Here is a 26,505-nt window from a genome sequence, read left to right as displayed (position 1 = left end):
TGACGCATTACTTGACGCTCCCTCAGCAGCCTCCCGGCAGGTGTTTAATTGTCAGACGGCCCCTGAGTAGGTGGGAGTTTCTTGGTGTTGAAGGGAGAAAAAAAAAAATCAGCACCCCAAACCAGCAGACACCAGCGATCCGGAAGCTTCCTGAGGGTGAGCGATGTGATTTAAAAAAGGAATGTCTTGCATATCTGTGCGAGGGATCTAAACGCGGACTGGTGCGGCTGAATGCGCAATCTGTGGCGCAATCGTTTTTTATCAAGTTACAGAGGTGGATGAGGATGAGGAGGATGAGGATGAGGAGGAAGGTGGGCGCGCAGACTGTCGCGAGGGCTGCAGTCAGCCGCCGAACACAGTCGCCGAATTTGTGTGATTTGAGAAAGATACGCACGTTGTCTTTCGGTTGTGAAAAATAGCATTTGTGTAATTGAGGCGCTCCGTCGTAAAACGCTCGCCGCCTGCAACTGTTGTGCTGCGTTGTTATTGTCTGGTCAGGTGGTCGTCGTCTTTGGCAACGTGTCCGGCTATTACACCCAAAACACCACGTCTATTGTTCCTAATTGAGCATTTGTGGGGGAGTATTTGTGTGGGAGACCTTGATTCGGTCACTTTAACTCCCATCTGTAGTAATAATAGTAATAATAATAACAGGAACAGTGCATATGAGTCTTGGGGTTACAGCCATGCTGTGGTTGTATTCTCTCTGCAGTTGCCTGTTGTTGTTGTTTTTCTATTGGTCAAGTAAGCAGGTATTTTGACCTGTTGAATCTTTATTTCTGCTGGATATTCAGCATGTTTCAACGCTGCGATTGGCTCTGTTGCCTCTGTCAATAAAACATTCCAGGAGGCGTTTTTGTGATAAACTGAGGCCACAGTTGATTCCATACTAAGTACGTTTCTTTTGCCAGTAACTCATAACTCCGTTTTTGATATAAACACATGTCTGCTTTGGTCGAATGTTGTATTCTTGTAATGTTTAGAACCAAAGCAGACTCCATATTCCATTAACATCTCCTGCCATTTTGCACCTGACTGTGACGAGGGGAAGTGGCCTTTAAAATGTCAGATTTCTAATGGGTTTTGGATCATCCGTGCATTGCATTTAAAAGCTTTACAAATTCCATGCATGTGGAAAAGGGTTAAAAGTGATTTAAATAGAGCTACATTTATTTTGATGAGGTCCGTAAATAAACAGCTCAATCACATATGAGATCAAATTAAATTGAGTCAGTGTTGTTCATTAATCAGAGAGATGTTTCCAGGAATTGGTAGTTTTTTTTAAGCTCTTCCCCATTGGAATCTATTCAAACTGACACTACAACTTTCTTTCACCAGACCTTTTTAATTGTGTTTGATAACTCCGCCTAAACCCCTCTATCATTTTAAATGTATGTATGAAAAGATTTTCCATGCATTTAATATGAGATCCAACACTTCAAAAGGATGAGTGCACACTAAGTAGGCAGAGAGCAAATGAACGCAGGTCACCTTTGAGTACCAACCACTTATTTATATTTCAGGAGAAACTGAGCTGAGATTGATAAAAGGGGATTTCTGTAGAGATGGATTCTCTGGATATGGATCGTTAACTGCTAAAGAGGCCGACGCTAAGTGGCAAGTATAAGAGAATCATCCGCTAAGCCTGTTTCTTTGGATTTTCTTCCCTTTACTTTGTGTTTTCTAATGTTAAAAAGGGGAGTAGTTCACCTGCTTAAATTAAATCCGTTTCATGTGTTTCCACAGTACTTCAGTGTTGAGAGGCGCAGTATTTCGATTGTTTCGTGTATTCCTCTTAGATATATTTAAGATGCTTACAAAGGGTAGAAAAGTATCCGAGGCCATCTGTTACATGAGCAGCGTCTGCACTTCTTTCTGTAGACGTGGGAGTAAGTTGCAGAGAAAACACAGACTCTTCTGCGGCTATTTGTTCCAAGTTCGGTTCATCCAGCACACGTTGCCTCCCTGAGCTCAGGTGGGCCCTGATGAGGAGCGGCCCCGTCCGCACAGCAACAGTGGGGCCGGCAGACGGCGACCCCCCCCCCTCCCGTGGGGGCCCGCAGAGTGCGTGCAGACACACAGGAAGCAGGTGTTTGGTTTGTTGATTCACGGCCCGCGAGCGCGCGTGTGTGTCATCATCACTCCATTCATGCAATGGCTCATTTAGGCTTTAAGAAAGAGGCTGCGTGCCGCAGTAGCCGTGGGCCCCGTGCGGACACGCCTCGCTGATCTGTGCTTGCGTGGTGGACAGAAAGAGGGGAGAGAAAGGAGTGAGGAGGCTGAGCGGAGCCTCCTTCCTCTTCCGCCGAGCAGGTGGTGAGCAGATTGTACCTCCGCCCACTTTTCCCCCTCGGGCTGGCTTTGATGAGGGTTGTCTATCCACAACCTCCAACAGCACCCGCCACCTAAAACCATCCATGTAGGGGAGGGGGGGGGGGCTACAGAGAACATGTACAGTGATTGAGAGCATCGATCATCTGGAGGCGACTTGTTACAGCGCTGGTCAAATCTGGTGCAATAAGACAATCTTCTTGTTATTTTGTCGACCTCCTGTTGCCTCTTTAGGATGCTCCCATGCCCCTCGCGTACCGCAAGTGATCATCTCGTCTCATTGGCTCATGTTTCTTTTAACAGAACACCTTTTAAACCAGCAGGATTTCCATAATCAGCAGCTCAGTTTTTTAAGATTAACATGCACAGCACATCTTAAAACAATCCCTCATGAATATTGTACCGGCACTGACACCTTTTGAGATGACGTGGTTGAGAAAGGGAAACGTGGACCCCCCCCCCTGATATGCAGGTAGCGTGGTGAGAGAAAACGCCACGTTTAACAAGGACACACTCAAGAGGAGAACATCAGCTCAGATTTGACTCTTTTACTTATTTATTTTCCTTTGGCTTGCAGTCTTTATCTCACAGTGGCTGACCGCTGATACGGAAGCAGAGGTTTGGAAGTCAACGCAAGTTCACATACATTTTTATTTATGGTTCATCTCTCTGCCGAAACCGGAGCAATCTCACTCCCTCAGGCAGGCAATAAATCCTGGTCCGACTGAATGTTTGATGATGAGAGAAAAAGCTCTTTTTGGGCGGCTGTCCACCAAATGGTTTATGTTCATCGTTGGGTTGTGGTGCAGCTGGGAACACGACCCAACGCTACCGAATTGTTAGATGCAACAATGTTTCCTTTGTTTATGGCGACATAGATTCAGCTTCTGGATGCATGACACAGCACTTGTTGAGGGGTCTGTTTCAAGTGATTTAAAGGACAGTAAATCCTCGGTGTGTTAAACCACAAAGGTGAATGCCAGTCGGTCTAGACAGATAATATCTCAAAAACTATTGTTTGTCACGTTTTTTCTTTATTTTATTTTACTGACCTCCACCACTTTTCTTTTTAGCACAAGTTACTAATTTTGAATGACGACTCTTGTATTGATATTGGCAAAAGATATCTATGGCGCCAAGATGATGAATTCTAATTTTACTTTTCCTACGGCATAAACAGGTTTTAGTTTAATGTCTTATAAACCACTGGATGGATGTTCAACACGTTTTAAGCTTGTGAAAAGTAGTTTCAGTTTTTGACAACACTGAAAAAAAAGGCTAAAGAAGAAGCTGGTTTCATGAAAATGTATCCTGATTGAATTAGGGTCCATCGCTAGTTATCGACCTTCTGACTTACAGTTAAATTGTTTTTTCTCCGTGATGATGATATCTGATCTCCTACTCTCACACACACACACCTACAGACACACACACACAACTACAGGCAGAAACACATACAGATGCCTCAGCGTTTTTTTCCGGTGCAATGAGCTGACGTGAGCCAGCTTTTTCTTCTCTTTTTCTGCTTCACTGACTGAAAATCGGTTCTTTTATCACCAGCTCGCTGTTCCCGTACTGACTAACAGTCTAACCGAGCAGAGAGGAGACATCTCCCGCGCGCTGCCAACCGAACCGAACACCAGTCTATAATCTGCTGCGACGGCTCGGAAGCTGGATGAGAGATTCCGATTTGTCGAGTTCAGTAAGCCGGAGACAAAATGAATACGGCGGGATGCCTGTGAGCATGTTTGAGGGGTTATATAAGACGTGTGAGACAGAGAAAAAAGTCTTGTTGTTGTTAAAACCGCCGAGTCATGCAGTGACGTTTATCCGAATGTTGTGTGAAGCGCACACACACAGACACACACACACAGCCAGCCTGTATCCCTCAGCATCCCGCTGTGGAGGCGGAGAGGGAGAGTTTAGCTGTTTGCATCGGCGCCGAGCTCAAAGTGAACGACCCGTCTGATGCAGGAAGAACAACAACAATGAGACTATAAAGGTCTGTTTACTTGTCGCATGTCAGGTTTAGTGAGGGCTTGAGTTTACAGTTAGCTATTGTAGTATAGTAGTTGTATTTTCATCCAAATAAGACATCAATCCTGTTTAATTCAGCTGCGCTTGCTGTATGTCACAGTCCACGCAGTTCCGATTTGATTGTTTTGTTGCCATTAAAACACGCAGAGCGGTTTGCTTTTCCCTTTTTCTTTTTATGTGATGATTGAATTTATTAAAGAACAGCCAAGTGCTACAAACAGTATCACCATAGTGTTATCACAAGCAATAGCTTTTATTTAAATATTCATTTTATTGTATCCATCAGCTTGTATGACAATGTGAAACAAGACTCATCAAAGGACTGTATATAGATATAAATGAAACACTGCAGACTGTGTGTGTGTGTGTGTGTGTGTGTGTGTGTGTGTGTGTGTGTGTGTGTGTGTGTGTGTGTGTGTGTGTGTGTGTGTGTGTGTGTGTGTGTGTGTGTGTACATTATAGATTTGCTCTGTGGTCCACCCTCAGGAGAACTCCTCCCCAGTTGTCTCCACGGGGAGGCTCAGATGCATCTGAATATTGACTGCAGGCTTTATGGTTTCAAAGCTGAAAGATAAAGACAACAACAGTGCTAAAAGAGCACCGGGTTTTATTCAAAGGAAATAAGACCTTTCCGACCCCCCCTCCTTCCCCCCCCACACCACACCAAACACCAGACATCCTCATGTACGTTCAGTAAGTGCCGCTCGGTCAATTCCCCACAACTTCTCAGGAAGTGACATCATTTGGCGCAGTGATAAATCACACCACGGTTTGGGATGGGAAAAGTGTGCCAGTTATCAGGCGTTTAGCTTCCTCTTCAGTCTCTTGTTGCCTCACATCTCTGGCGAGAGTTGGACAGCGGAGGGCTGCGATGCGGTTTCCTCTTGGGATTACTGCCGCAGCCGTCGCTCAAAGATCCCGTGGAATCCGGCTGCCTTTTCCGGTGAAATCTGATGACCGATGTATATTCGCTCGCCGTATTGACGCAAGGCTTTGTCGGCACTCTGTTGACGCTCCATTTCCTCGGACCGTTTATCAGGTGAGGAGTGTACACAAGCTGAGCAGCTGGTTGTGGAGTGTATTGATCGAATCTGTGCAGATGGTTCAGTCCTCCATTCTGTGGTCGTGGCAGTGAATGATTGTATCCTGCCTCTGCAGACGAGGGCATTCACAGAAACGTCCGATCCTTAACAAGCTGTTTAAAACTGCAGTGGAGTGAACACGTTTAAGCTTTTATTTTTGTACTGTTAAACTGAGATCCCACAACAGAAATATGGTTGAATGGGCATCTTTCATCCACGTCTCATGGTTTTTCACCGTCCAATCAGCTTGTCACTTCAACAGACACGGCAGTCAGTAGCTGTGGAGAGAATAATGGTTATCATTTCAATAATAATCAATACTGCACTTAGAGCGAGTGGCAGGTCTCAGAAGAAATAATCAAACAATGGCTTGTTAAAGGTGAAATATGCCGGGTTAATTTAGCATTAGACAGCTTTTATGTGTGTGAAGATAATGGGGAGTACACGCACAGAGAAGTTTGTTGACCCATTAAACAAGAATGTCACATTAACCCTCTTAATGATTCAGTCTGCTGACTCTCCTCCAATGCAAAGTAGAAAGGACTCAGGATTACTAACACTAGATCAACTAGCTTTTAGCATTATCTAAAGAGTGTCGACAGCTGCTATTAAGGAAAGGGTAGAGTTTAAATGTCCCTTCAATCTCAATAAACAATCATTGTACTGTTACAGAGTGTATTAATGATCAGTTAACCCAAAGTGATTACACTTTGAATCACTGTGTTTAAAACCCAAACATCCGCAAGCTTCAACAGGACAGATAACCGAGTCTCAACGCTCGGGTGTATTGGTCAAATTCTTTGTATCTTTTTCTTTCCTTCAGATCATTTCCAGCGTTGATGGCGCACGCTCAGCTGCTGGTGACGAGAGCGCCCTCTGCGGAGGGCACGGCTGCAGAGCTGGACGCTCTCAGCTTCCTGGATTCTTTCGGGGATGAAAACGGCACCGCGGAGAGATGCTACCGGTCGCACTCCCGCAGCAGCGTCCTCCAGGGCCTGCCGTTTGGAGGCGTGCCCACGGTCCTCGCCATCAATGTGGTGCTCTGGATGGTACTGACTTGCGCGCGTCCGCCCATCCATCATGGGGATGCATGACGTTTCCCTCCTGCATGGGTTTCCTCCATTAGAAATGTATCATTGGCATCGTAGATGTGTCGTATTCCCTCCAAACACGCGCACACACACGCACGGCAGAAAGAGTAATGTTGCGTTTTATTGAACACTTCAATTTCTCATTTTCTCCAGGAAATGTCTTTACAATTGCAAAATACTTTTTTTTAACATTTCTTTACGTGAAGGCTTTTGGATCTGGTTATAAACACACACATTATTTGCATTTCATAGCTATCAAATGGCTGATTATAAACATAAATGCGTATGTTCCTGCTGTCTCCGCATACAAACAGGGGGGTCAGGCCTTGTCGGGCTTGATCTCTGCGCTGATATCACTCTCAATCTGCCACCTCCCTATTTTAATTGCCTCATGTTAACGCCGCCTCGTTGTCAAGACAACACGCAGGGTCAACAGCTGTCTCCTACGGGCGAGCATGAGTCAAAGCGTTACCCCCCCCCCCCAGGTTATGGGAGCACGCCTCTGCATCAATTCCATCATCATACAGAATAATAATTATCTGTGGGACTTGAGGAGAGCAGGCCCACGCATGAAGACCAAACAAACGGAAACAACAGGACGGAGACAGACGCTGGCAAAAGAGCGAGATAACGGAGGGATTCTTATTCAATGAAGGGGTTTTGACCCTGACGGTGAATGTGAACACGTAGCGCAATATCGCCATGAATGAATGAATCTTTAATGGGGGGATTTTTCCTATTAACATTGCTTTTATCCTTGTCCAGTAAAACCAAATGCCTTCTAAACTCAAATTAACGGTTTATTTCCATTTGTCAACATTCATCCTTTATTGCTCAATTATGCTCTTTGAGTTTAACAAGAGCTGTTAAGCATGAATTTTGTATTGTGTAATATATCATTATATCATTGTGTTGCTTCTCTTTGCCACTCCATTTGTGGCAGAATGGAGGCTTTTCACATTCATTCTTGCTTTTGACCGCACTCCTTTTAGTAGTGGTGCACAGCATGTGTTTGTGTGTGTGCATGCTGACCCGTTTCTGGTTGTTTCCAAGACAACCACGTACCACCAGAAAGACGATGGCTCATTATTGCTGCTGCTTTCTGAACCCGTCTATTTTATGAAGGCTCCTTATGGACATAGAACAACAGACAGACAGGCCACGGCTTTCAAGTCCGGCAGTATGGAAAGTCTTTGGATGTGCTGTTGTTTGTGTGTGTTTGTGCGATTGTGTAATTCAGATTCTCGGCAGCTTCATGCGCACATGTTCTGGCTCTGTGTTTATAGTTCCTGCTACTCGTCTTCTCGTGCCTGAGGAAGGCTGCATGGGACTACGGTCGCCTAGCTCTGCTGATGGAGAACGACAGGTGAATCCATCACGCACAAACGCTGATACGCTTCTGGTTTGTGAGCCATGGCAACAGTTCTCCTGAGTCCTGACCACGAGGCCTCCAGCTCCCTCTGCTGAGGAGTAATGGTACAGCGTAGGAGGCAAAGCACTGCAGAGAGCTGCTCAGCCTTTGCTTCTAATAATCATTTACTTTCATTAATGCATATGTGTTAACACAGATTAGACTTGCACATCTAACGTGTATGTATGTATGTATATATATAAACATAAAGATAAAAGCATGAATGGACTAATCACCTTTTTTTTTATTTTAATAATTATTTCCATTTTGGATTGAACTAATTCTCAAAATAAATTGCCTGTTTTGTCCCAATAGATATTTCTCAAATCATAATATGTTCCATTTACACGAATATGAAATATAGAAAAGCAGCAAATTCTCATATTTAAAGACTTAAACCTAACAATATTTGTCTATTTCACCTTGAAAAACCTAAAGGACAAGACTATGAGGCTGGCGTTTTTTTGTGTTAAGTCATCTCTCAATAGCTTCTAACTTTTTAACCCTGCCTGTAATACTCAACATCCACTGGTTTCTGGTTATAGTTCAACTCTAAACAGGTTTTTATAAAAGTTACTGGAGTTTTGAACAATTCTTTACTGCAAAGAGACGTTGACACACAGACAATACCTGTTAGACTATACGGACTATAATATGGTTCACTGTTGTTTGAGCTTATAATTAGTAAATCAATAAATTCTGCTTGAGTTAAGTCGCCTCTTCAGCGGAGCGGCTTCATGGCAGCCGAGGGCGAGCAGCATCTGTCTGCTCTGAGTGAATTATGCTTCCTAATTTGACACAATGTTGAACTGTCAGTGGTACGGACCCAGAAAGCAATATCCACAAATGCAATCATCACACCGGCTTTATTAGATCCGACCGTACTGAGTGTGTTTCATGTCATCTTTCTGTACAGAGTTTGAAACTGTGCGGCTGTCTAAAGCAGTGTCACCCCGTCTTTACTGTTACTGTCCTCTTTTCAGTCTCACCTCCCTGTTTTATGGAGAACCGAATGAGAAAGAGAAGTCTCCGTCAGAGTCCAGCCCCTCTGACTCTGAGACCAAGGACATGGTGAGCTTTGTTTTATTTGGCTTAGAGTTTCTTATAAGCTCATAAAAGCAATAAGGAAACCCCTTAATGGCATTTTCAGATCATTTAAAAGTATACTTCATTCTAAACAAACACCCAGACACCGCCTGTCTAAACAAATCACAGTTCATGTGTCCTAAAACTCATCCGTACCTCTTAAAATATTTGTCTATTCTAATGAAAGTGCACAGAAGGTTAAAAAAAAAAGGGAAAGTATTCCCGATCCTGTTTTATTTACAGGAATTATACCATTGTCACTGTTCATTTACAAATGACACTTGTCCACTTGTCTAAGATGACATCGCGTCAACTGTCGAAGGAGGAAAGTTTGACTCGTTCCTCAGCTGGACCGTGTGACTCCATCACACCTGTGCGACTGAGGTCCCTCCCTGCATGTGCATAAACGGCATAAGAGTCAGACGGAGTCATCGCCCTGTGCCCAGTAAAGTTGTTACCGCTCCAGGCTAGACCTATTAAATCTCCCCCCTCTGTGTGCAGACCTTATTGCTATGCAAATAGTAGATGAAGCAAGCAGATGTGGTGCGCACAAAGTTGTGTACGTATGTCGTATATCATCGTTAATAACTAATCCGCGGGATGTTTTTTTTCTTTTTTCTTTACGATGCTCCTCTCTCTCCAGGGCTTCTGCTCATGGCTCTCATACCTTTACCATATGAAGTAAGTTTTTATCCTTCCTTCATCTCAGTTTCCATCCTTTTGTTGGTCCTCCGTCTCCAGCGAACGTAAAGCCTCCTGTAATGTGTCATTTAGCAACAAAAACAAACGACTGTGGGCTCGTGCGACCGCCGCTGCCGTGGTTCCCCGTTGGGCATTCGCTCTCGCTGCATGTCTGACTGCACGCAGCCGATCTAGGCCTGTAGGAAATATGATTTCCACGATACCCATGGTTTCCACCGTGTTATGGGTGTCTCTTTTTTTGCGCCTGTGCCAGCGGCTCACCCTAGGAAAATGCAAACCCACCCTGAGAGTTCGCAATGTGTGGGCCGCCACGTGACTGCCGAGCCCCGCTTTTTTTTTTTTGTTGCTTTTCTTTTGGTTCTATATTTGTGACACTGGGTTTTTCCTGAACCTCCCTGGCAACCACAGCTTCTGGCACCGAAGCAGAGCCACAATTTGACTTCTGATTTGTCCTGGCAACAGATAGAGCCGCGTGCATTTACAGGCGTGTCCCACCCATTATTGACCCCTCAAGAACAATCTCTCTTTTTGGCCTTGTGTCAAAGAGCATTTGGCATCTATTGAATAGTTCATCCAGGGGTTCTGATAGTTTCCCCATCTCTCCGTCTCTGCAGGGACGAGGAGATCCGTAGCAAATGCGGCATTGACGCCGTTACATACCTGTCTTTCCAGCGCCACATCATCCTGCTCATGACGGTGGTTTGCCTGCTGTCTCTGGCCATAATACTGCCCGTCAACTTTTCTGGGAACCTCCTGGGTATGATTTTCTTTAAATTATGGTCCGGCAGACTATATGAAAAGCCGAGGGAGAAATCACGCAGGGAGAGAGGCCAGGCCACACAGACAACCACCAAAGGATGTGTAGGTTAAATACACGGAACGTTTGGCCTAGAAATAATCTGTGGTAAAACTGAGTTTATAAAAAAAAAAGAATTGCATATATGAAATTAGGGTCAAAGCTGAAATCAACTGAAAAGGTGTCTTAAAATGAACCAGATAATGAGGTGAATTAGGCTTCATGAGGGGCTTCATTTCACACATCGGTGTGAGGGGTTGGATAGTGCAGAACGTTTTAAATAACAGCAAAAATGCAGTTTTTGGCAGTTGCGTGCTTACTTTGTAGGAAGTGTTGAGTCATCGTTTCCATAACAGCATGAGGGCCGGTTTGTTAAGTTTTACTACTGCTGGCTGTCATCTGATGAACCAGTGTGACATTGTGGCCATTAAATAAACCAACACCCAATGACAAGCTGCCATGGTAACAGCAGACAAAGACGGCCGGAACTGAACCTCCAGAGTCAGCCATGACTGCACTGATTGAATTTAGTGTGAAATGTCGTTGAGATGAGAAAGATGTCATTAAATTGGATGGAAATTCAGGCACAAAAGGAGCAGTTTCCCTTTTAGTCATTTTAGAACATTACAGCGTCTCTCTCTCCGTCATGTTTCATTATCACTACAGGAGACAGTCCTGAAAACTTTGGGAGAACAACGCTGGCTAATGTTAGTGCAAAGTAAGTCTAACGTTTTGCAAATGACATCAAATGTCATGAAATAGCGCAGAAACATCTCTATGTTTGTTTAAACCCTTTTTGTGTGGAACAGGGACGGCTTTCTGTGGCTCCACAGTGTCTTGGCTCTGGTCTACTTCATCATCACGTCGCTGTGTATGGCTCACCACTTGATACGGCTGGAGTACCAAGAAGACGAGAAGGTCCGACACCATCGCCATTTTTATACTGCAGAAAAAGTCAAAGTCTCGACTCTTGTGTTTTAGCACGCTGATAAGGGCGCCTCAAATATCATGGAACGTTGTAGAAATGGAAATTGTCATTCGGTTTATTGTAACTGCTTTTCATGGTGATCACATGCTGTGTTTCAGGTAGCTAGGACACTGATGATTACCTCCATACCAAGAGAGATCTCCGACCCCGGACTCATCACCAAACACTTCCAGTACACGTCTTCTTTCGTCTTTTTCCTTTGCATTTTGTTTAATTAACGACACAATGCCACTGTACATGTGGAACATCCTCGCCTTCATTATGATTAACTCCTCTTGCTCCATCCACCAGTGAGGCCTACCCCAGCTGCACTGTCACCGATATCCGATTCTGCTTTGACGTCCACAAGCTGATGAGGCTGGACGCAGAGAGGTACAGTTGCTGCATTACGTTGGACCAACACAACTTGGGCTCAGTGCGACACTCTTTGTCTGAGGATGCTGTCTTCTTCAGGCGCAAGGCGATGAAAGGCCGGCTGTATTTTGCCACAAAGGCCCAAAAGGAGGGGAAGATCATGATCAAGACCCATCCGTGTGCTCAGATATTCTGCTGCGACATGTGTGGCTTTGAACAGGTACTTTTTTTTCTATTCATAAGGCAACTGCCTGTGTGGACGTGCAACTGGCTTGTGCTGCACAGAAAGTATGTTACCACAGGGTGGCGCTGAGATCCAGAAATGAGAACATGCAGCAACAACGTATCCTGCCTCACTCTTGGACACGGAGGATCTTTCTGAGGATGAAAGATTCCCTCTCATTGGCAGGTGGATGCAGAACAGTACTACGGCGAGTTAGAAGAAAAGCGGACGGACGAGTTCAACGCCGAGAAGAGCCGCATCTCCATGAAGAGGCTCGGCATTGCCTTTGTGACCTTTCGCGACGAGAGGATGACTGCCGTGTGAGTAAACGACGGCACGTGTTGGTCAGTTCCTCTCGCCGCGTAAACCGCGTGAACGCTGATGCAGATTTCCCCTGTTTCGTCTCGCCAGCATTGTGAAGGACTACGGTTGTGTGCGCTGCCGTCGCAGACCCCAGCAGTCCAGCATCACCACTGTGGTGCACTCGCAAAAATGGGAGGTGGACTACGCACCTGCTCCCAGTGACATCATATGGTCGGTACTGACTTTACCTGGAACTCGCATAGTTTGCTATAGTTTCCTAAATAACTTCATTTTCCCTTTTCACACCGAGACCACTGCTTTTATAGCGAGCGATAAATCCACCCCTCCATTATATATATTTATACATATTCTGTGCATGGTTGCAGGTATCCCAGCATGCATTGTTGCAGTGACTGACAAGCAGCCACAGTCACAATCAAACCCAAAGTACAAGCAATTTAATGACCACACTTGCATGTCTCTTTGGTCTGAGGGAGGCGCATGTAAACACATATTTTGCGTATAATATCCACTCCCACATGTCTGTCGCATCATTTAAACACATTCCCCCCTAATTAAAATCTTTTGGTGTATTTTGAAACGCTCTGGATTGTGTCTGGACTTTAAACCAGTGCTTTGAGTCATTTTATGATCCAACATTAGCTTGTGATGATAGACCTTTATAGTCGTTAGACAAATGGAACACAAATCACAATAATATTCCCACATCTTTTCCCGTTGAGCTCTGCGCTGCTCCTCCAGATTACTAAATAATTAAATCACGGTTCATCGGAATTTCTTTTCAGCGCATCTCAAAAAACAATTCAAGCTGATTCCCTTTCCGTGATTGAATTAGCCACGAGGCACGTTTCTTATCTCAGGAACGAGACAAATGCAGCCGTGGCAGTGGGATTATGTAACGACTGAGTGATGCATACGTATGGGGTATTAACGAAAGACACGGCATCGCTCGCTGCTCGTGCCTCGACGTCTGATTGGCTACGGTGTGTTTGTGTTTCCTGCACTAACTAGCCAACTGGAGCAGGTCAGGGGTCAAGCACGTACTATTGTTCCTTCATCAAAACCCACAGATCAAGTCTGTAGCTGGTCTATTTCAGGCTTACAAACGCACACGGGGCCGGTCGGGGGCCGGTCGGGGGCCGGTCGGGGGCCGGTCGGGGGCCGGTCGCGTGTCTTAAGTGCTCCGTCGGTCCCGTGCCGCGCGATCGCGTGTTGAATGTCGTCATTCCTCCCGTCACCAGGGAAAACCTGTCAGTGTGCGGATCTCGCTGGTGGCTCCGATGCGTCCTCCTCAACATCCTCCTCTTCCTCCTGCTCTTCTTCCTCACCACTCCCGCCATCATCGTCAACACAATGGACAAGTTCAACGTCACGCGGCCCGTGGACAGCCTGCAGGTCAGTGCTCGAGGCCACTGCGTCAGCGCGGCTCTTTGTTTTAGTTTTTTATTAATGAATGGTTGATCTGTTCGATCCAGAGCCCTGTCATCACCCAGTTCTTCCCAACCCTGCTGCTGTGGGCGTTTTCGGTACTCCTGCCCTTCATCGTCTACTACTCCGCCTTCTTTGAGTCCCACTGGACCAGGTTTGAGTCCTCTGCTTCTTCAAGTAGACACCTTCACGTGTAGCTTCCTGTCTTCCTCTCAACTCTCGGCATTTCTCCGTCTCCCGTCTCAATTATTTTCTTTTTCTTTTTCAGCCTGTTGCTCTTTTAATCCCCTCCCTCCTCCTCTCGGTCCCCCTCCCTGCACTGATATTCTAGGCAGGTTGTCATAGAGATCTCCATGTGAGGATAATCGTATGCGCTGTAGTGCCCATGCACAGGGGAAAGGCACATGGTGACTAGCGGGAGGCGGGGCAGAACTTACTGTGCATTAGCAGACAACCTCACACAGCACCAATGAGCTCCCTTTCTTTACATCACCCCCACAAACGTGTTGTGCAGGCGTGATGTGCGAACGAGCAAATGCAAATGAACGGTTTTCTGGAGTGAAAAGCGGTCCTTTACATTTCGATTCAGCTGATTTCACGTCTCATTATTTGCCATTTTGAGTTTACTATGTGGAAGGGAACTGCCTTGATATGTTTTGTACAACTAAATATGCATTGACGACGTTCCCTACAATCCCTTGTCATTCGTTTAATGTCTCAGATCTGGCGAGAACCAAGTGACGATGCACAAGTGTTTTTTCCTGCTGGTCTTCATGGTCATCATCCTGCCCTCACTTGGTCTGTCCAGGTACACAATCAGCGTATCCGCAGCCACGACAGAAACAGATAACTTTCATTTGCATGCCTATCTTCATGGAATTCTTCTGATTTTTGTGTCTATAGTCTGGATCTGTTCTTCACATGGCTCTTCGACGTCAACTTCTTGAGTGAAAAGGAGGTGAAATTCCAGTAAGAACTCTTTTTTTGTTTTAACCAAACCCTCAAGTATTCTGACTCGAGACAAAAACATTTCAGTCGCAGGCAAACCCTTTTTTTGTTTTTTTTGTTTTCTCGCTGCAGATGCGTGTTTCTTCCCGACAACGGTGCATTCTTTGTGAACTACGTGATCACATCTAGTCTGATTGGCACGTCTATGGAGCTGCTCCGCATCCCGGCGCTGACCGTGTACGCCCTCCGCCTTTGCTTCGCCAAGTCCCAGGCGGAGCGCATTCACGTCAAACGGGTCAGAGGAGCCTTATTTATATATTTTTCAAATGCTTTTTTTTTTACTGGCGTTTCATTAGATTTTTCTGTGTGATGAACGCGCTGTGTGCTTGTGTGCAGAGCCAGGCTTACGAGTTCCAGTTTGGTCTGGAGTACGCCTGGACCATGTGCATCTTTGCAGTCAGTATGACCTACAGCATCACTTGTCCCATCATCACGCCCTTTGGTGAGCAACACTCCGACAAAATCCCCATCTACCCGGTCCTTTCCACCTTCCGTCTTTCCTCGCCTTCCCTCTTGGTCTTGTGTGTGTGTGTGTGTCATGCTGTAACCTCGCTGCTGATTGCCCGTCCGATTGCAGACTGTGTGAATTCGCTGCTGTAGTCCCAGACACCCAGACACAGTGAGTTGCGAGCCAGACGCCCACTCTGCTCCTGTCTCCTGCCACTGCAGTCAAAAACTAGTGCGAACAGGCCCCTATCACACATGCTACCCTGCTGCTCTGTGCGTTTCACCCCGGCGGCTGTCTGCATTTTTTTTTTCTTCTGGGGGGGCAGAGCTGAGGTGGATAATCTCGCTGGTTATGTTGAACCTCATTGGCTGGAAACACAAAGTAACAACAGAGGGCACCCAAAGATAAGGGTGAAAATGATTCGTTTGGATGAAATAAACGCAAGACTTATTTTTTTGTCACAACAATGCAATTTCACGTTGTATTCAGCGTTGCATTGAGCATCATATTCAGTGTTTGAGGTTCATTATTACTACAACGGTAACACATCAAGTCATCAATACCGTCGTCCATTTTCCGCAAAACTGTAGTGCTTTGGACATCTGAATGTGTTTTCTTCGCCGCTGCAGGTCTGCTCTATGTGATCCTGAAGCACATGGTCGACCGATACAACATCTACTACGCATACGTTCCCACTAAACTCAACCAACGGATCCACAAGGCGGCCATCAGCCAGGTCATCCTGGCCCCCATCCTCTGCATGTTCTGGCTGCTCTTCTTCTCAATGCTCCGATTAGGTACTTTTATCAATCCCGCTTGTGTCCTGTGACAGTGTCCGTAACCTTCGTTACTTGTGGCATTATGAAGCTGTGATTTCTTGCACCTTGCTGTCACAGGCCCAGTGCATCCCATCACCCTCTTCACCTTAGTGTCCCTGCTCTCCTGCGTAGCGTTCTGCCTGTTCCGCTTGTGCCTTAGGAAGCAGCCAGACAAGTCCACGAGCTATCAGGTCAGCTCCGCCGCAACCCCACGCACACCAAGTCCAGCTGAGGACTGAGCTAATACTGAACAAATGATGTGCTTTTGTTTGCTTCAGATGTCTGATCAGCCAGCGGAGGGGACGTTTACCGACGGAGACAGGACTACTGTAACATCCACTACTGCCTCCAGTGTACCACAGTCTCAGTTTTTTCTCTTCATAGTCACATTTTGCCGTCAAAGACTAAACAAATGCTCTGCATATATCACAGAAGCAGAAACATGCATGATCTTTCAAAGTGCAAAGGTTAAATGTATCCACAACTGCATTTAAGATAATTGACATTTACTTTTTAAGACTGGATGCAAGACAGACTTAAAAATGTGTTGTGGATGTGGATCTTGAGTTGGTGAATGAGTGCAGGTCAGGTAAACAAACCCGAGGACAAAACATGAATCATGCTTTCATCGAATATACTCCGGTGGAAAACGGGTGATTTACTGTGTGACGCCATCATTAACCACACTTTGATCGTCCTCCCTCAGCTGTTTGTGGCCTCGGTGCTGCTGGAGCCAGAGCTGGCTCTGACTCCCATGCCGTCCCCGGCTCACCACACCTACGGCGCCATGGCCAGATCCCAGAGTTCCAGCCACGGCGCGGCGGAGGAGGACGAGGAGGACGAGGACGAGTGTGAGGAAGGCCACGCCCGGACCCACGAGACTGAACTCCAAGACCCCCCGGACCTCTACTGCTCCAGCCTCGTGGGCGGCGCCGTAGGCTTCCAGTGACACCGAAACACCCAAAGCTGATTCCACACGTCCTTCACCCTGAGGGGGGGGGGGGGGGGGCACAGATTGCTAAAATGCTGCAATGCTCCCGACTCCTGAATATGAAAGAATGCACAATTTATACATAGACAGCAATTTGCTAAAACATCTCTGTGGACGATGCCTCCCAAGATGTACAGATTATTTCAGTTAAACTACCGGATGCTCCGTGACGGGGATCGCAACTTCTCCTGTGACTTCGCTTGCAAGACCAAAAGGGTTTAAAAGTAAACGGAAGGGTCTTGGGGTGGGGGGGGGGTGGGGGGACTTGCCTTCGGGTTGCTATCAGAGCCACTCTCTCCGTTCCGTGCCGCTTGGACATGGACCTGCCAGTGTGGGTGGTGTGAGCCGGCTTCGGCCCGGCAGAGTGGTCCGGGTGATATCTGGTTCCTCGAACGCAGAGCTGGGGGAGGATGGGGGGGGGGGGGGGGCTGAGGGTGGTGAGCAGCTGGTCGTGAAGCCATCTGCAGCGAGACAGCAGACAGACGGAGGGGGCCGAATGTAACTCGGACATGTACTGTAATGTGCTGTAAGCCGCCCGGCCGTATACCTGAAGCTCGTTGTACCTATTGTCGATTTGAGGTCGCTATTTTTGCTACAGTATTTTCCGTGCCATTGATATTGTGCGTTGTGTTGGACTACTGGAGGTTGTTGAAGGATTTTGCAGCTGTCCCGTCTTAGTAACGTGTGCCCTTATTACGCTGTTTTGGTTTTGACTGTTTATGTGATCCAACAAAATGTTATCAGTTCTTCATTTTAAAGGTATAGTTCAGCACTCATGCTGGTTCACTTTCTTGCCAGGATTTAGATGAGACCCATACCACTTTCTATCTGTGTGGTATTAATCTTCTTATCTAATTCTTGGCCGTAACCGAAAAAGGTTTCCATCCCAAATTGCAGAATATTTTGAAAAATATACAGAAACTCCAGTGAGAATATTAATCCTCTGCAGAGGAATGAATTAATTCTTTCAATTTTTACATTTTTGCATGCATGTTGACAAAGTAACATGTATAAATGAGGTACGGACTCCTTTTCTGAACCAGAGGGTCGAGTTTCACATGCGTTGATCTCATTGTCGGCCTGCGTGTGTTTCCAACTCTTCCTTCTTGTGGAGGGGTGAACTTCTCCTGAATAGACACTGATTATAGTTAGTTATTCGTGTCTCTTTGCTGTGCCTTAAAACAAACACCCTCTTTCGTGTGACAATCCAGCATGGCCTGAAATATGCTGCATGAACTGAAAACTAAAGGGCGGAGAAACATCTAAGAGATGAAAACACAACAACAAACAAACAACCCGCCGTGTTGAAGAGCTAACGGGATGTTAGTCCTCAGATACGCAGTAGGCTCACTCTTCAAACAAGGTCCTCCTGCTGCCTTTCTCTGCAGCTTCATGGTCTTCAACTGCGGATTAGTTTCGATGTCCTGATAAAGTCCTGGTCAACCACTTGCTTTTTCTGAAGCTGTTCAACCGTTGAGCAGAATTCGTCTGCTGATAAACACTATGTGGTTTGATTAAAAGCTCTCAACCAAGTACGGAATCATTTAAAAGCGATTAACAGTCAAGCTCCAAACTAAGCAATCTCACCGTTTGTTTACTTCACACCGGTTCCGTCACTTCTTTACGATGTTTGGTATTACGTCCTCGTTGGTGCCTTTGTGGATTTCAATCATTGTTGTTGAACTCATATAAGACGTATGAGAGAACTTTCTGCCGAGGATACAATCTTTCAAAGGCGTGTGGCGTTTCTGTCTCATTTGAACACGTTAGATTGACAGTGAGCAAAATTAGAGGCTGTGTATTTATTCGTGGCATAACACTAAATCTATTTGCTACGTTTTACATGGAATCCATCATGCTGTGTAAAAGAGAGGAAAGCTGGCAGCAGAGCCAGAGTGGTCATTAAAGAGAATTATGAGGAAAAATCAAAGAGCATCTCTAAAAGTCTCCATGTGAAGTACCACCGTACCCTGCGGGTTCGAAACATCATTAAATGTACTTGTATCCGGTCACTCGGAGGTTCATTCGATTTCCAGACATGTCTTGTGCATCATAAGTGCTTTATTTCATACAGTGTGTGAGGCTGCTGTAAAATGTGGGTTGTTGTATCTACATGAAGGTCGAGATTAAAGGAAAGACTGCATTTGAGGTTGATCTTTTTCGGGCCCGTTTTGTCATCGAGTTTTCATCTGTCAAAAGTGAAGTGCTGTGATCTGAAATTAAAGTTAATTCAGCTCAATCCACTCATCTTGTGCCATGAACTCCGTGTTGCTCTCCTCCTCTGTGGTCAATGATGAATGACGACCTCCTCATTTCACAGTGCTGGTGGGGAGAGGTTGCTGATGAATTCAGTGCGTGTTAGCTTAGTGTTTGCAGCAGTGCACCTGCATACAAACTAGCCTCGCTACACACCACGCTGAAGGTCGATCCCTGAAAGCACATCTCAGGGTGGATGTGGCGATCCGTCGCACGAGCATCTGCTTTGATCCAAACCACCATCAGCAGGAAAGCAGATGCTGTCCCCAGCAAAGCGGGGCTTTAGTAAGTCCCATCCTGCCGGAATGGTTAGTTTCAGTCGTTTTTCCTCAGCGAGGGGTTTGAAAAGAAAACAGCATTACACGGCTGCCACGATATGCCCCGCTTCTTCGTTGCTGCGAGTTACGAGAGAGAGTCCGAAAGACACATTTCCCCGGTCACCCGTGGCAACAGCGTGCTCCTCAGCGAAAGGTTAATTCCTCTGGGTGCCCTGTCGCTCGTCTACTGCTGCCCAGATGCTCAGAATAGAAAATGTCTCTGGGCCTCCTGCAGCGAACATATTGTCCCTTCCACACGGTACGTTTCAGCATGCAAATGTTGCTTAATAAATATGTGTCGTTTAGTATTTACATACGATTCTGGGTCAAAGTAGCAATTTTTGAACTTTTAATCCCCCCTGAGTACATCTCGGAGCTTCTGGTCACGCCTCACACTCCTCAGCAGATGGATTTCTCACAAACTTTTCGTCCATGTTGGCATAAAATATGAGATAGCAAATTAATCCACGACCTTGTAAACAATCTGTTTAGTAGTTTAGTGACTTTCAATCTGTTGCAGCACACCAGGAATTGCGGGACATTTACATAATGTCTCCATTGCCCCCGTAGCAAAAGTAGCATGTTAACAGAGCAATAGTTCCATATGTAACGTAATGAAACTAAACAAGCCAATTGCTTTTTAAAGACTGTGTCTTTTCGTTGGATTTTGATGGACATGCATTCTCTAACTGGTTGTACTTCCATTGGGAAGCGACGGCTTATTCTCCCTGTTGCGTGGCAGGCTCGTGCTGCAGACTCCAGTGAGCGATCGCATCGAACATCATGAGGCTTCCCGCACCGTCCGCTCGTCATCCTTCTCCACGCTGGGATTTAGGACGAGTGAGTGGTTGAACCTTACAGTGTCCTGCTGTCCTCCTTCATGCGAAACAAAAAAGAATTTCACACACACACACACACACACAATTACAACTCTGGACCACCATCCCCTAACAGTTGCCATGACAACGTTCACTACCCCTTCATTCTAAAACGCGTTGCAGACTTTCTAAAAATAATGTGCGTTGCCTTTTCTCGCAAAACTCCTCACCAGACGCCGGCAGCCCTCAGAGCAAATCCCCGTCCGGCACGAGGTAAGCCTGTTTGAACTACAGCTACTGATCAATACATTTACTACAAGATAAATAAACGCTTAGCGCCGCAACCCGACTGTTATCTGGTGGCCTGAATTGGAGGTCAGGACCGCCTCCGCACAGCCCAGTGTCGAGACACGTCAGGGTTGTTCTCTATGCTGGAGTGAGACGTGGAGCCCAACGTGAACACAGCAGACTCTCAGTTTGACAGAGAGAGCGAGGACACTGTGCAAAGAGACAGATTAAGGACATGTCAGCCACTGTTCCTTTATCCTCCAACAGACAGCCAGCTCACGGATGTGCCTTCTACAATGATGCAGTGAATTGTGTATACACACACACACACACACACACACACACACACACACACACACACACACACAGGAAATAAAAACTCATTACTACACACAAATATGCATATTCAAGCAGGAACAAGCGCAAACATGGGTAAAGGATTTTACCGAACGAGGAAGGCGAAAAAAAATCGGGTCAGATCGCAGTGATTAGGAATTCTGTAAACAATCTTGATGTGACATCGTGCGGTTGCATGAGTAAGTGGGCTCGTCTCTGTAGCCAAGGGCGATGAGCCAGTCGACGCTTGGATCTTATGTAACACGAGGAGACGGGCTGTCAGTGGGAAGGGAATCAGGCAACGTATGATTGATTTCAAGCGCTGACTGTCTTTTTTTTTTTTTTTAAACAATCAGAGCAGGACGAAAACACACTGACGCTGTTCAGCAGTAAAATATCCACAGATCACTTTATTTAGTCTCAAATACGCACACAACATGTTTTGTTTAGGATGGAATCCAGTTTACAAAGAGTGCGTTCTTGCATTAAGTTAATAGTAATATTGTGCGTTTTTGGTTGAAGGATAACTAGGTGAAGTCATCACTGTTCAATAGCAGCTGATGAGGTAGACAGTGACACACCCAATCTGTACACAGCTGGATGTTTACAGGGTAACGTAGCGGTTATCAGTCACGCCAGCTAAAACGACTTAATGTCAGATAACCCAAAACAAAGATGTGAAGAACAACCTGCAGAGGGCTGTGTACTGACACTAAGACAAGAACCACTATAAATACACCACAATCAGTTCATATTCATTTTCTGTAAGGACTTTTAAGAAGTAAGGACATTTAGATTTAGAAGTTGAGGATATATATATATATATATCCCCTCAACTGTATATATTATTTTGATTAAGTAAAACCCACACAAGGTAATATATCTGGAGGATATAACTATGTCATGTTTGGAAAAAAAACAAAAAAACAATGCTCTTAAACAACACACATTTCAGGATATAAAAATAAACTTTGTAAATGTAAACTTGGACTAAAGCGATAATAACCAAACATCAGCAGCTTGGATTTACAGTTGTATGGTGTTATTATCTAATACTTGGCAACTGTTGCTAAGTTACTTGGCGTTATGACCATGAATGTCGACAACAGCTGAGGATGATACATACAGTGTTATGTCAGCAATAATAAGAATAACACACATATTGGACAGCGACAGCATAAAGTATCTGTAGAATTATTTTCTGTGTTGAGCGAATTAAAATGAAACAATCTTCATCAATCCAGTTTGTCCTTATGTCATAATCCACAAATAAATATTCACGTGCGGCTCCACTTCCATGTGTTGGAAAAACACGAGCCGCTCCGCTCACCTTCACTCCTACAGCTGAGGTAACGCTTCATTTAAAATACTGTTAATAAGCACAACTAAGATAAGCGATCACAGCACAAGAAAAACTACCGTACACTAACAAAGACTAGGAACCGATAGCCGAGGAACAAAAGACGTTACAAAGGGGCCCTTTGCTGCAGAGTAAAGAGTTAACAGTCTATGAGCTAGAGTTTAACAGTCGGCTGGAGCCCATTGAAACAATCACAACCTCTACCGAGGAGAGCGACACACACCATTTTGAGTGAGGTGCACTTTGACGCCTTAACAGTCGTAGATCGCTGAGGAGACCGATCAGAGATTGTAACAGTTCTGTCAGTATCTATTGAAAATACAAATGTTGGGCAACAAAGTGTCACACACACACACACACACACACACGTGTGGGTGTAATGTAATATCGATAAAAAAACACGGTGTGATTAGGATTAAGGTGAAAGGACTTTCTTCCGTATAATCACATTGCTTTGTCACAAAACGTTGAACATGTCGTGTACAGTATCACTGTGTTCCAGTTAGATAGAGAGCTGCCACGTCGGCCACAGTAACCGTCACAGTTTGAGTAGTTGATGCCTAAATAGGATATCTAGTGTTTCACAATTGTGCGACTCTTTTAAAGATACATCAAAGACCACTGTGTTATTTGAGTAGATATATCAATGCCATTATATACAAAGAGACTCAACCGTTATCCTCGTTTGCTTTTTTCCCCTCAGAGTGAGGCGCACAGATTTGGCTTTCCGCACTTAGAAGAAGCAAAAGCCGGCTGGCCCAGAACAGCTGTACTCGCCAGGTAGCTAAACGTCCGCAGCAAAGGAAAATAAAACTCTGCGATTGAACGATTGATTGATCGATTGATCAGACTGTAAAGTGTAACCACACCGGACCTCCGCTTCGCTACGCGACCTCATTCAAAGAGCAAATGTACAGCGGACCGAAGCCACAATGCAGCAAGTTACACAACCTTATTCCATGGCAACCACGTTGATTGATTTGACAGCTCAGCGGGCACCGCTGCGGCGCCTCAGTCGGCCTTGTCCTCCCCGTTCTCGGCCCAGCCTCGGCTCATGGCTGCTACCACGACGCTGTACATGTTGAGCCAGGCTTGGCGCAGAGGCGCCGTGTAGGCCGGGCCCAGACTGCACTGCAGCATGTAGAGAAGGGATTCACCCACCAGCTGACAAACACGAGAAAAAAAAACTCACTCACAGCTCGTTCACTTGCGAAATGACTTTTTGAGGGTTGTGATCAAATACCTACAGCAAAAGACTGCGTGTGGACTCCCACAGCCTGATGCTTCCTCCCGAGGTTGAGCAGAAAGTCCTCCAAGGAGAGGAGGTCGTCCAGGTTGCTGACCGCTGCATCGATCACAAGCATCACCTGGGACGACGCGCACAAATACATGCAAATACACACACACACACACACACACACACACACAGAGGGGTGTTGTCAACTGTGCACCGTAGCTGCCGGTACACACTCGCAGCGGGGAGCGTGGCCAGCTTAGCTCACCTTGGTGACGTGATCCAGGAACTCGGGGCTGGCGAGGCAGTCCTGTGTGGAGCCGCAGCTGGTAGTGTAGTGGAACAGAGTGAGGAGCGTCGGGTCCAGCTCAAACAGCCTGCCAGACAAATACCAAACTATTCTAAAAGGTGCACGCACGCAGCAGGGGCTGCCAAACATTCACACGGACACCAAAATCAATTAATGTATCATGCATCTATGCTCTTTTTAGTCTATTTCGCTGCAGCTGTCACGTAGTAAATTTTTTAGATTATTGCAGTCTGTCGCCAAGCAACAAGTCAAGCTTTCGCTCCTCTCTTTCGATTCTCTCTCCACACCAGTGTTACATACTCACATGTGCGTGCTCTCGGCTACATAGTTTACAAAGTGGCAATCGTAAACGAACATACTGATTTATCGCCAAAGTGGGTACCACAACCGAGATTTTCCCACCGCCGTATATTTGCAGTATAACAAACAGGTTGTACGTACAAATCCTGCATTTTCCGTTTTTCCCCCTTTGTACACACACACACACACACACACACACACACACATATAAGAATGGCACTTCAAAAGCATCTCAAGACCGTATACTAGAAAATCGACACAGGAAACAACAAGATAATATTAATAATTAAGAATTTGAATGAATGTTGATGAAAGGATGCTCGCACAGAGTAAACATATTCTCTTCTCTACCGTGACACTTCAAATCATGCCGATTTGTGGAATACATTACCTGGAAAACATGACGACACCATGAGGAATTTTGTTCTTGCCGAGGCTCTCCCAGCTGCCTCGTATCAGCTCCTTGTCTTTTCCCGACAGCTTCTCCATCCTCCCTCGGGCTGTAAACACGCGGCAAGTTCCTCTAGAGGGGAAACACACAAACTCCTCTACAGGACGAGCGGGCGCAGTTTAAGGCAAGCCAGAATATTGAAGTTAATCCGCAGACCCAACGTCCGCCAACCCACCTGGAAAATGAAAAGAGGAGCGTCAAGTGAGTGCAGCAGAATTCTTGGTAATGTTTCCAATGCAAAGCAGGGGGACACAACTCCAAAACTATAGATACACGAAAATACTGTACCTTCTTAAGGTTAGTCTTCTCTCTTAACTTCTTCTGGTGCAGGCGGACAGAGGGGTCTTTCTGTCTGTCTGTCAGTGTGTACATGTACTTGTGTGTGTGTGTGTGTGTGTGTGTGTGTGTGTGTGTGTGTTTGCGCAGGCAGCAGCCTTGCCGGACACTCTGGTGCACCTGCTGTCTCTTTCCCCCCGGCGCAGTCGAGGAGACAAGTTCTGCCACGCTCTCAGATCGGTCACACTGGCTGCTACCTCACTCTCTCCCTCCCCTTCTCGGTTGCCTCCTGATATTCTCTCGCTCTCTCGCTCTCTCCAGCATCGGGGATATTTGTCATGCCACTGAAGGAGAAAAAGAGGGATCTCTCTCTTCTGCTCCAGAGAGGCTGCGGCGAGCCACAGCTCCTCCTGCAGGTGAACCGAGGACTAAAAACATGCAGAGAATATAAAATGCACACGACACCACACGCGCGACATGCACGGCGCTCGACAACATATTTGACCGGTGCCCTTTAGAATCACGGGAATTCAAATACACAACAAGAATAAGGCTTAATGACAGAAAAAAGAGATGGCAACAGAGGTATCTCACGGTCCAATTGTTGATGTTTACCCAGGTTCAAAAACAAGCAAAAGTTCAAATAAGGGAGGCACGGCAGATGAGGGAAACCTATCTAACAGGGGATCAGGTTAGAGAACATGAGCCCAAAGGGCCGGTATATGAACTACTGAGCAGAGGAGGTAGCGGTAACAGGTGTGGAGGTGGGCGACAGGAGTTTAGGTGATGGGGAACGGCGGGAACACAGACGTTACAGCTGTGCAGGAGGAGTAGCAGGATGTGAAATGTCAAGACAGTAGGTAAATGTCAGTAAGTAAATGTCAGGGGAGAAAGCAGACAAGGGAAATGGGGAGTTAGGAATTGGCTGTCATTGTGACAGCGGGGTTCATTTGAGGCCTACATCATCTGTTCTAGTCTCCGGCTGTCTACACGTGCACTCACAGAATTTCAAATGTGCGGGAATCTTGACATCTCACAGCGGCTGGAGTAAAAAAACGACCCGAACGCACCACCTCAGATGAATTACACTGCCCATCTGCTAAGTAGAGCCACTCCTCTAACTGTGATCGGAACATTTGCTGGAGAAATGGTCAACCTCTTCTTTAGATTAATACAATGCGTTTGTTTCCTCTCTCAGCTTCCACAAACATCGGACCGCAGCTTGTTTCAATAAGTGTCAATCTCACTCCGATGTTGTCTAAAGGGTTGGGAGAGCATCGCCTTTTTTTCAGACCCTGCACCGGGGAATTCTTAGAGGTCTCCTGAGGGACTACAAGGCAGAGACCGGAGGGATAAACTGTTCCCATGACAACCTGCCAAGATGGATCCCTTGAAGCTTCAACTTGTGATGTTTGAGATCTCAGGAAGGGACTCTTGATGC

General features: G+C 46.0%; 2 protein-coding genes across 7 annotated transcripts; one reads left to right on the top strand and one right to left on the bottom strand.

Moving 5' to 3' along the window:
* The first annotated feature begins 5 nt into the window (after positions 1-5).
* Positions 6-19,361, top strand: tmem63c (transmembrane protein 63C). 3 transcript variants are annotated; one of them, XM_040200355.2, is made up of 23 exons: positions 6-156; positions 6,274-6,499; positions 7,828-7,907; positions 8,936-9,023; positions 9,682-9,719; positions 10,355-10,497; positions 11,203-11,254; positions 11,346-11,454; positions 11,623-11,696; positions 11,816-11,896; positions 11,978-12,098; positions 12,288-12,421; positions 12,513-12,635; positions 13,667-13,820; positions 13,901-14,007; positions 14,575-14,661; positions 14,757-14,822; positions 14,934-15,096; positions 15,198-15,303; positions 15,939-16,106; positions 16,206-16,318; positions 16,406-16,480; positions 16,834-19,361. In XM_040200355.2, the coding sequence occupies exons 2-23, from the start codon at positions 6,290-6,292 to the stop codon at positions 17,074-17,076; spliced, it is 2,535 nt and encodes an 844-aa protein (XP_040056289.2). In that variant the 5' UTR covers positions 6-156; positions 6,274-6,289; the 3' UTR covers positions 17,077-19,361. The 3 variants fall into 3 exon arrangements, with proteins under 3 accessions (XP_040056289.2, XP_040056291.2, XP_040056288.2); XM_040200357.2 differs by lacking the exon at positions 6-156 and adding an exon at positions 4,219-4,333; XM_040200354.2 differs by lacking the exon at positions 6-156 and adding an exon at positions 5,208-5,407.
* A 2,154-nt stretch (positions 19,362-21,515) lies between these two features.
* On the bottom strand, positions 21,516-26,486 carry ngb (neuroglobin). Of its 4 annotated transcripts, none has more exons than XM_040200373.2 (5): positions 25,077-25,619; positions 24,729-24,885; positions 23,996-24,104; positions 23,741-23,860; positions 21,516-23,657 (listed from the first exon to the last, which is right to left on the bottom strand). In XM_040200373.2, the coding sequence occupies exons 2-5, from the start codon at positions 24,824-24,826 to the stop codon at positions 23,505-23,507; spliced, it is 480 nt and encodes a 159-aa protein (XP_040056307.1). In that variant the 5' UTR covers positions 24,827-24,885; positions 25,077-25,619; the 3' UTR covers positions 21,516-23,504. The 4 variants fall into 4 exon arrangements, with proteins under 4 accessions (XP_040056307.1, XP_040056306.1, XP_077946004.1 ...); XM_040200372.2 differs by having other exon boundaries at positions 24,729-24,963; positions 25,077-25,408; XM_078089878.1 differs by having other exon boundaries at positions 24,729-26,486.
* Between the last annotated feature and the right edge of the window lie 19 nt (positions 26,487-26,505).

The sequence above is a fragment of the Gasterosteus aculeatus genome, chromosome 15, assembly GCF_964276395.1.
Source record: "Gasterosteus aculeatus chromosome 15, fGasAcu3.hap1.1, whole genome shotgun sequence".
Lineage (NCBI taxonomy): Eukaryota > Metazoa > Chordata > Actinopteri > Perciformes > Gasterosteidae > Gasterosteus > Gasterosteus aculeatus.
This window is presented reverse-complemented; position numbering and strand designations above follow the sequence as displayed.

Coding starts and splice junctions, on each gene's coding strand:
- ngb (XM_078089878.1), bottom strand. CDS start 24,826: ATGGAGAAGCTGTCGGGAAAAGACAAGGAGCTGATACGAGGCAGCTGG. Junction 23,861..23,995: donor TCCTGGATCACGTCACCAAG/GTGAGCTAAGCT, acceptor GCGTCGTCCCAG/GTGATGCTTGTGATCGATGC. Junction 23,658..23,740: donor TCCACACGCAGTCTTTTGCT/GTAGGTATTTGA, acceptor CGTGTTTGTCAG/CTGGTGGGTGAATCCCTTCT.
- tmem63c (XM_040200354.2), top strand. CDS start 5,322: ATGACCGATGTATATTCGCTCGCCGTATTGACGCAAGGCTTTGTCGGC. Junction 10,498..11,202: donor CTTTTCTGGGAACCTCCTGG/GTATGATTTTCT, acceptor TTATCACTACAG/GAGACAGTCCTGAAAACTTT. Junction 13,821..13,900: donor GGCCCGTGGACAGCCTGCAG/GTCAGTGCTCGA, acceptor TGTTCGATCCAG/AGCCCTGTCATCACCCAGTT.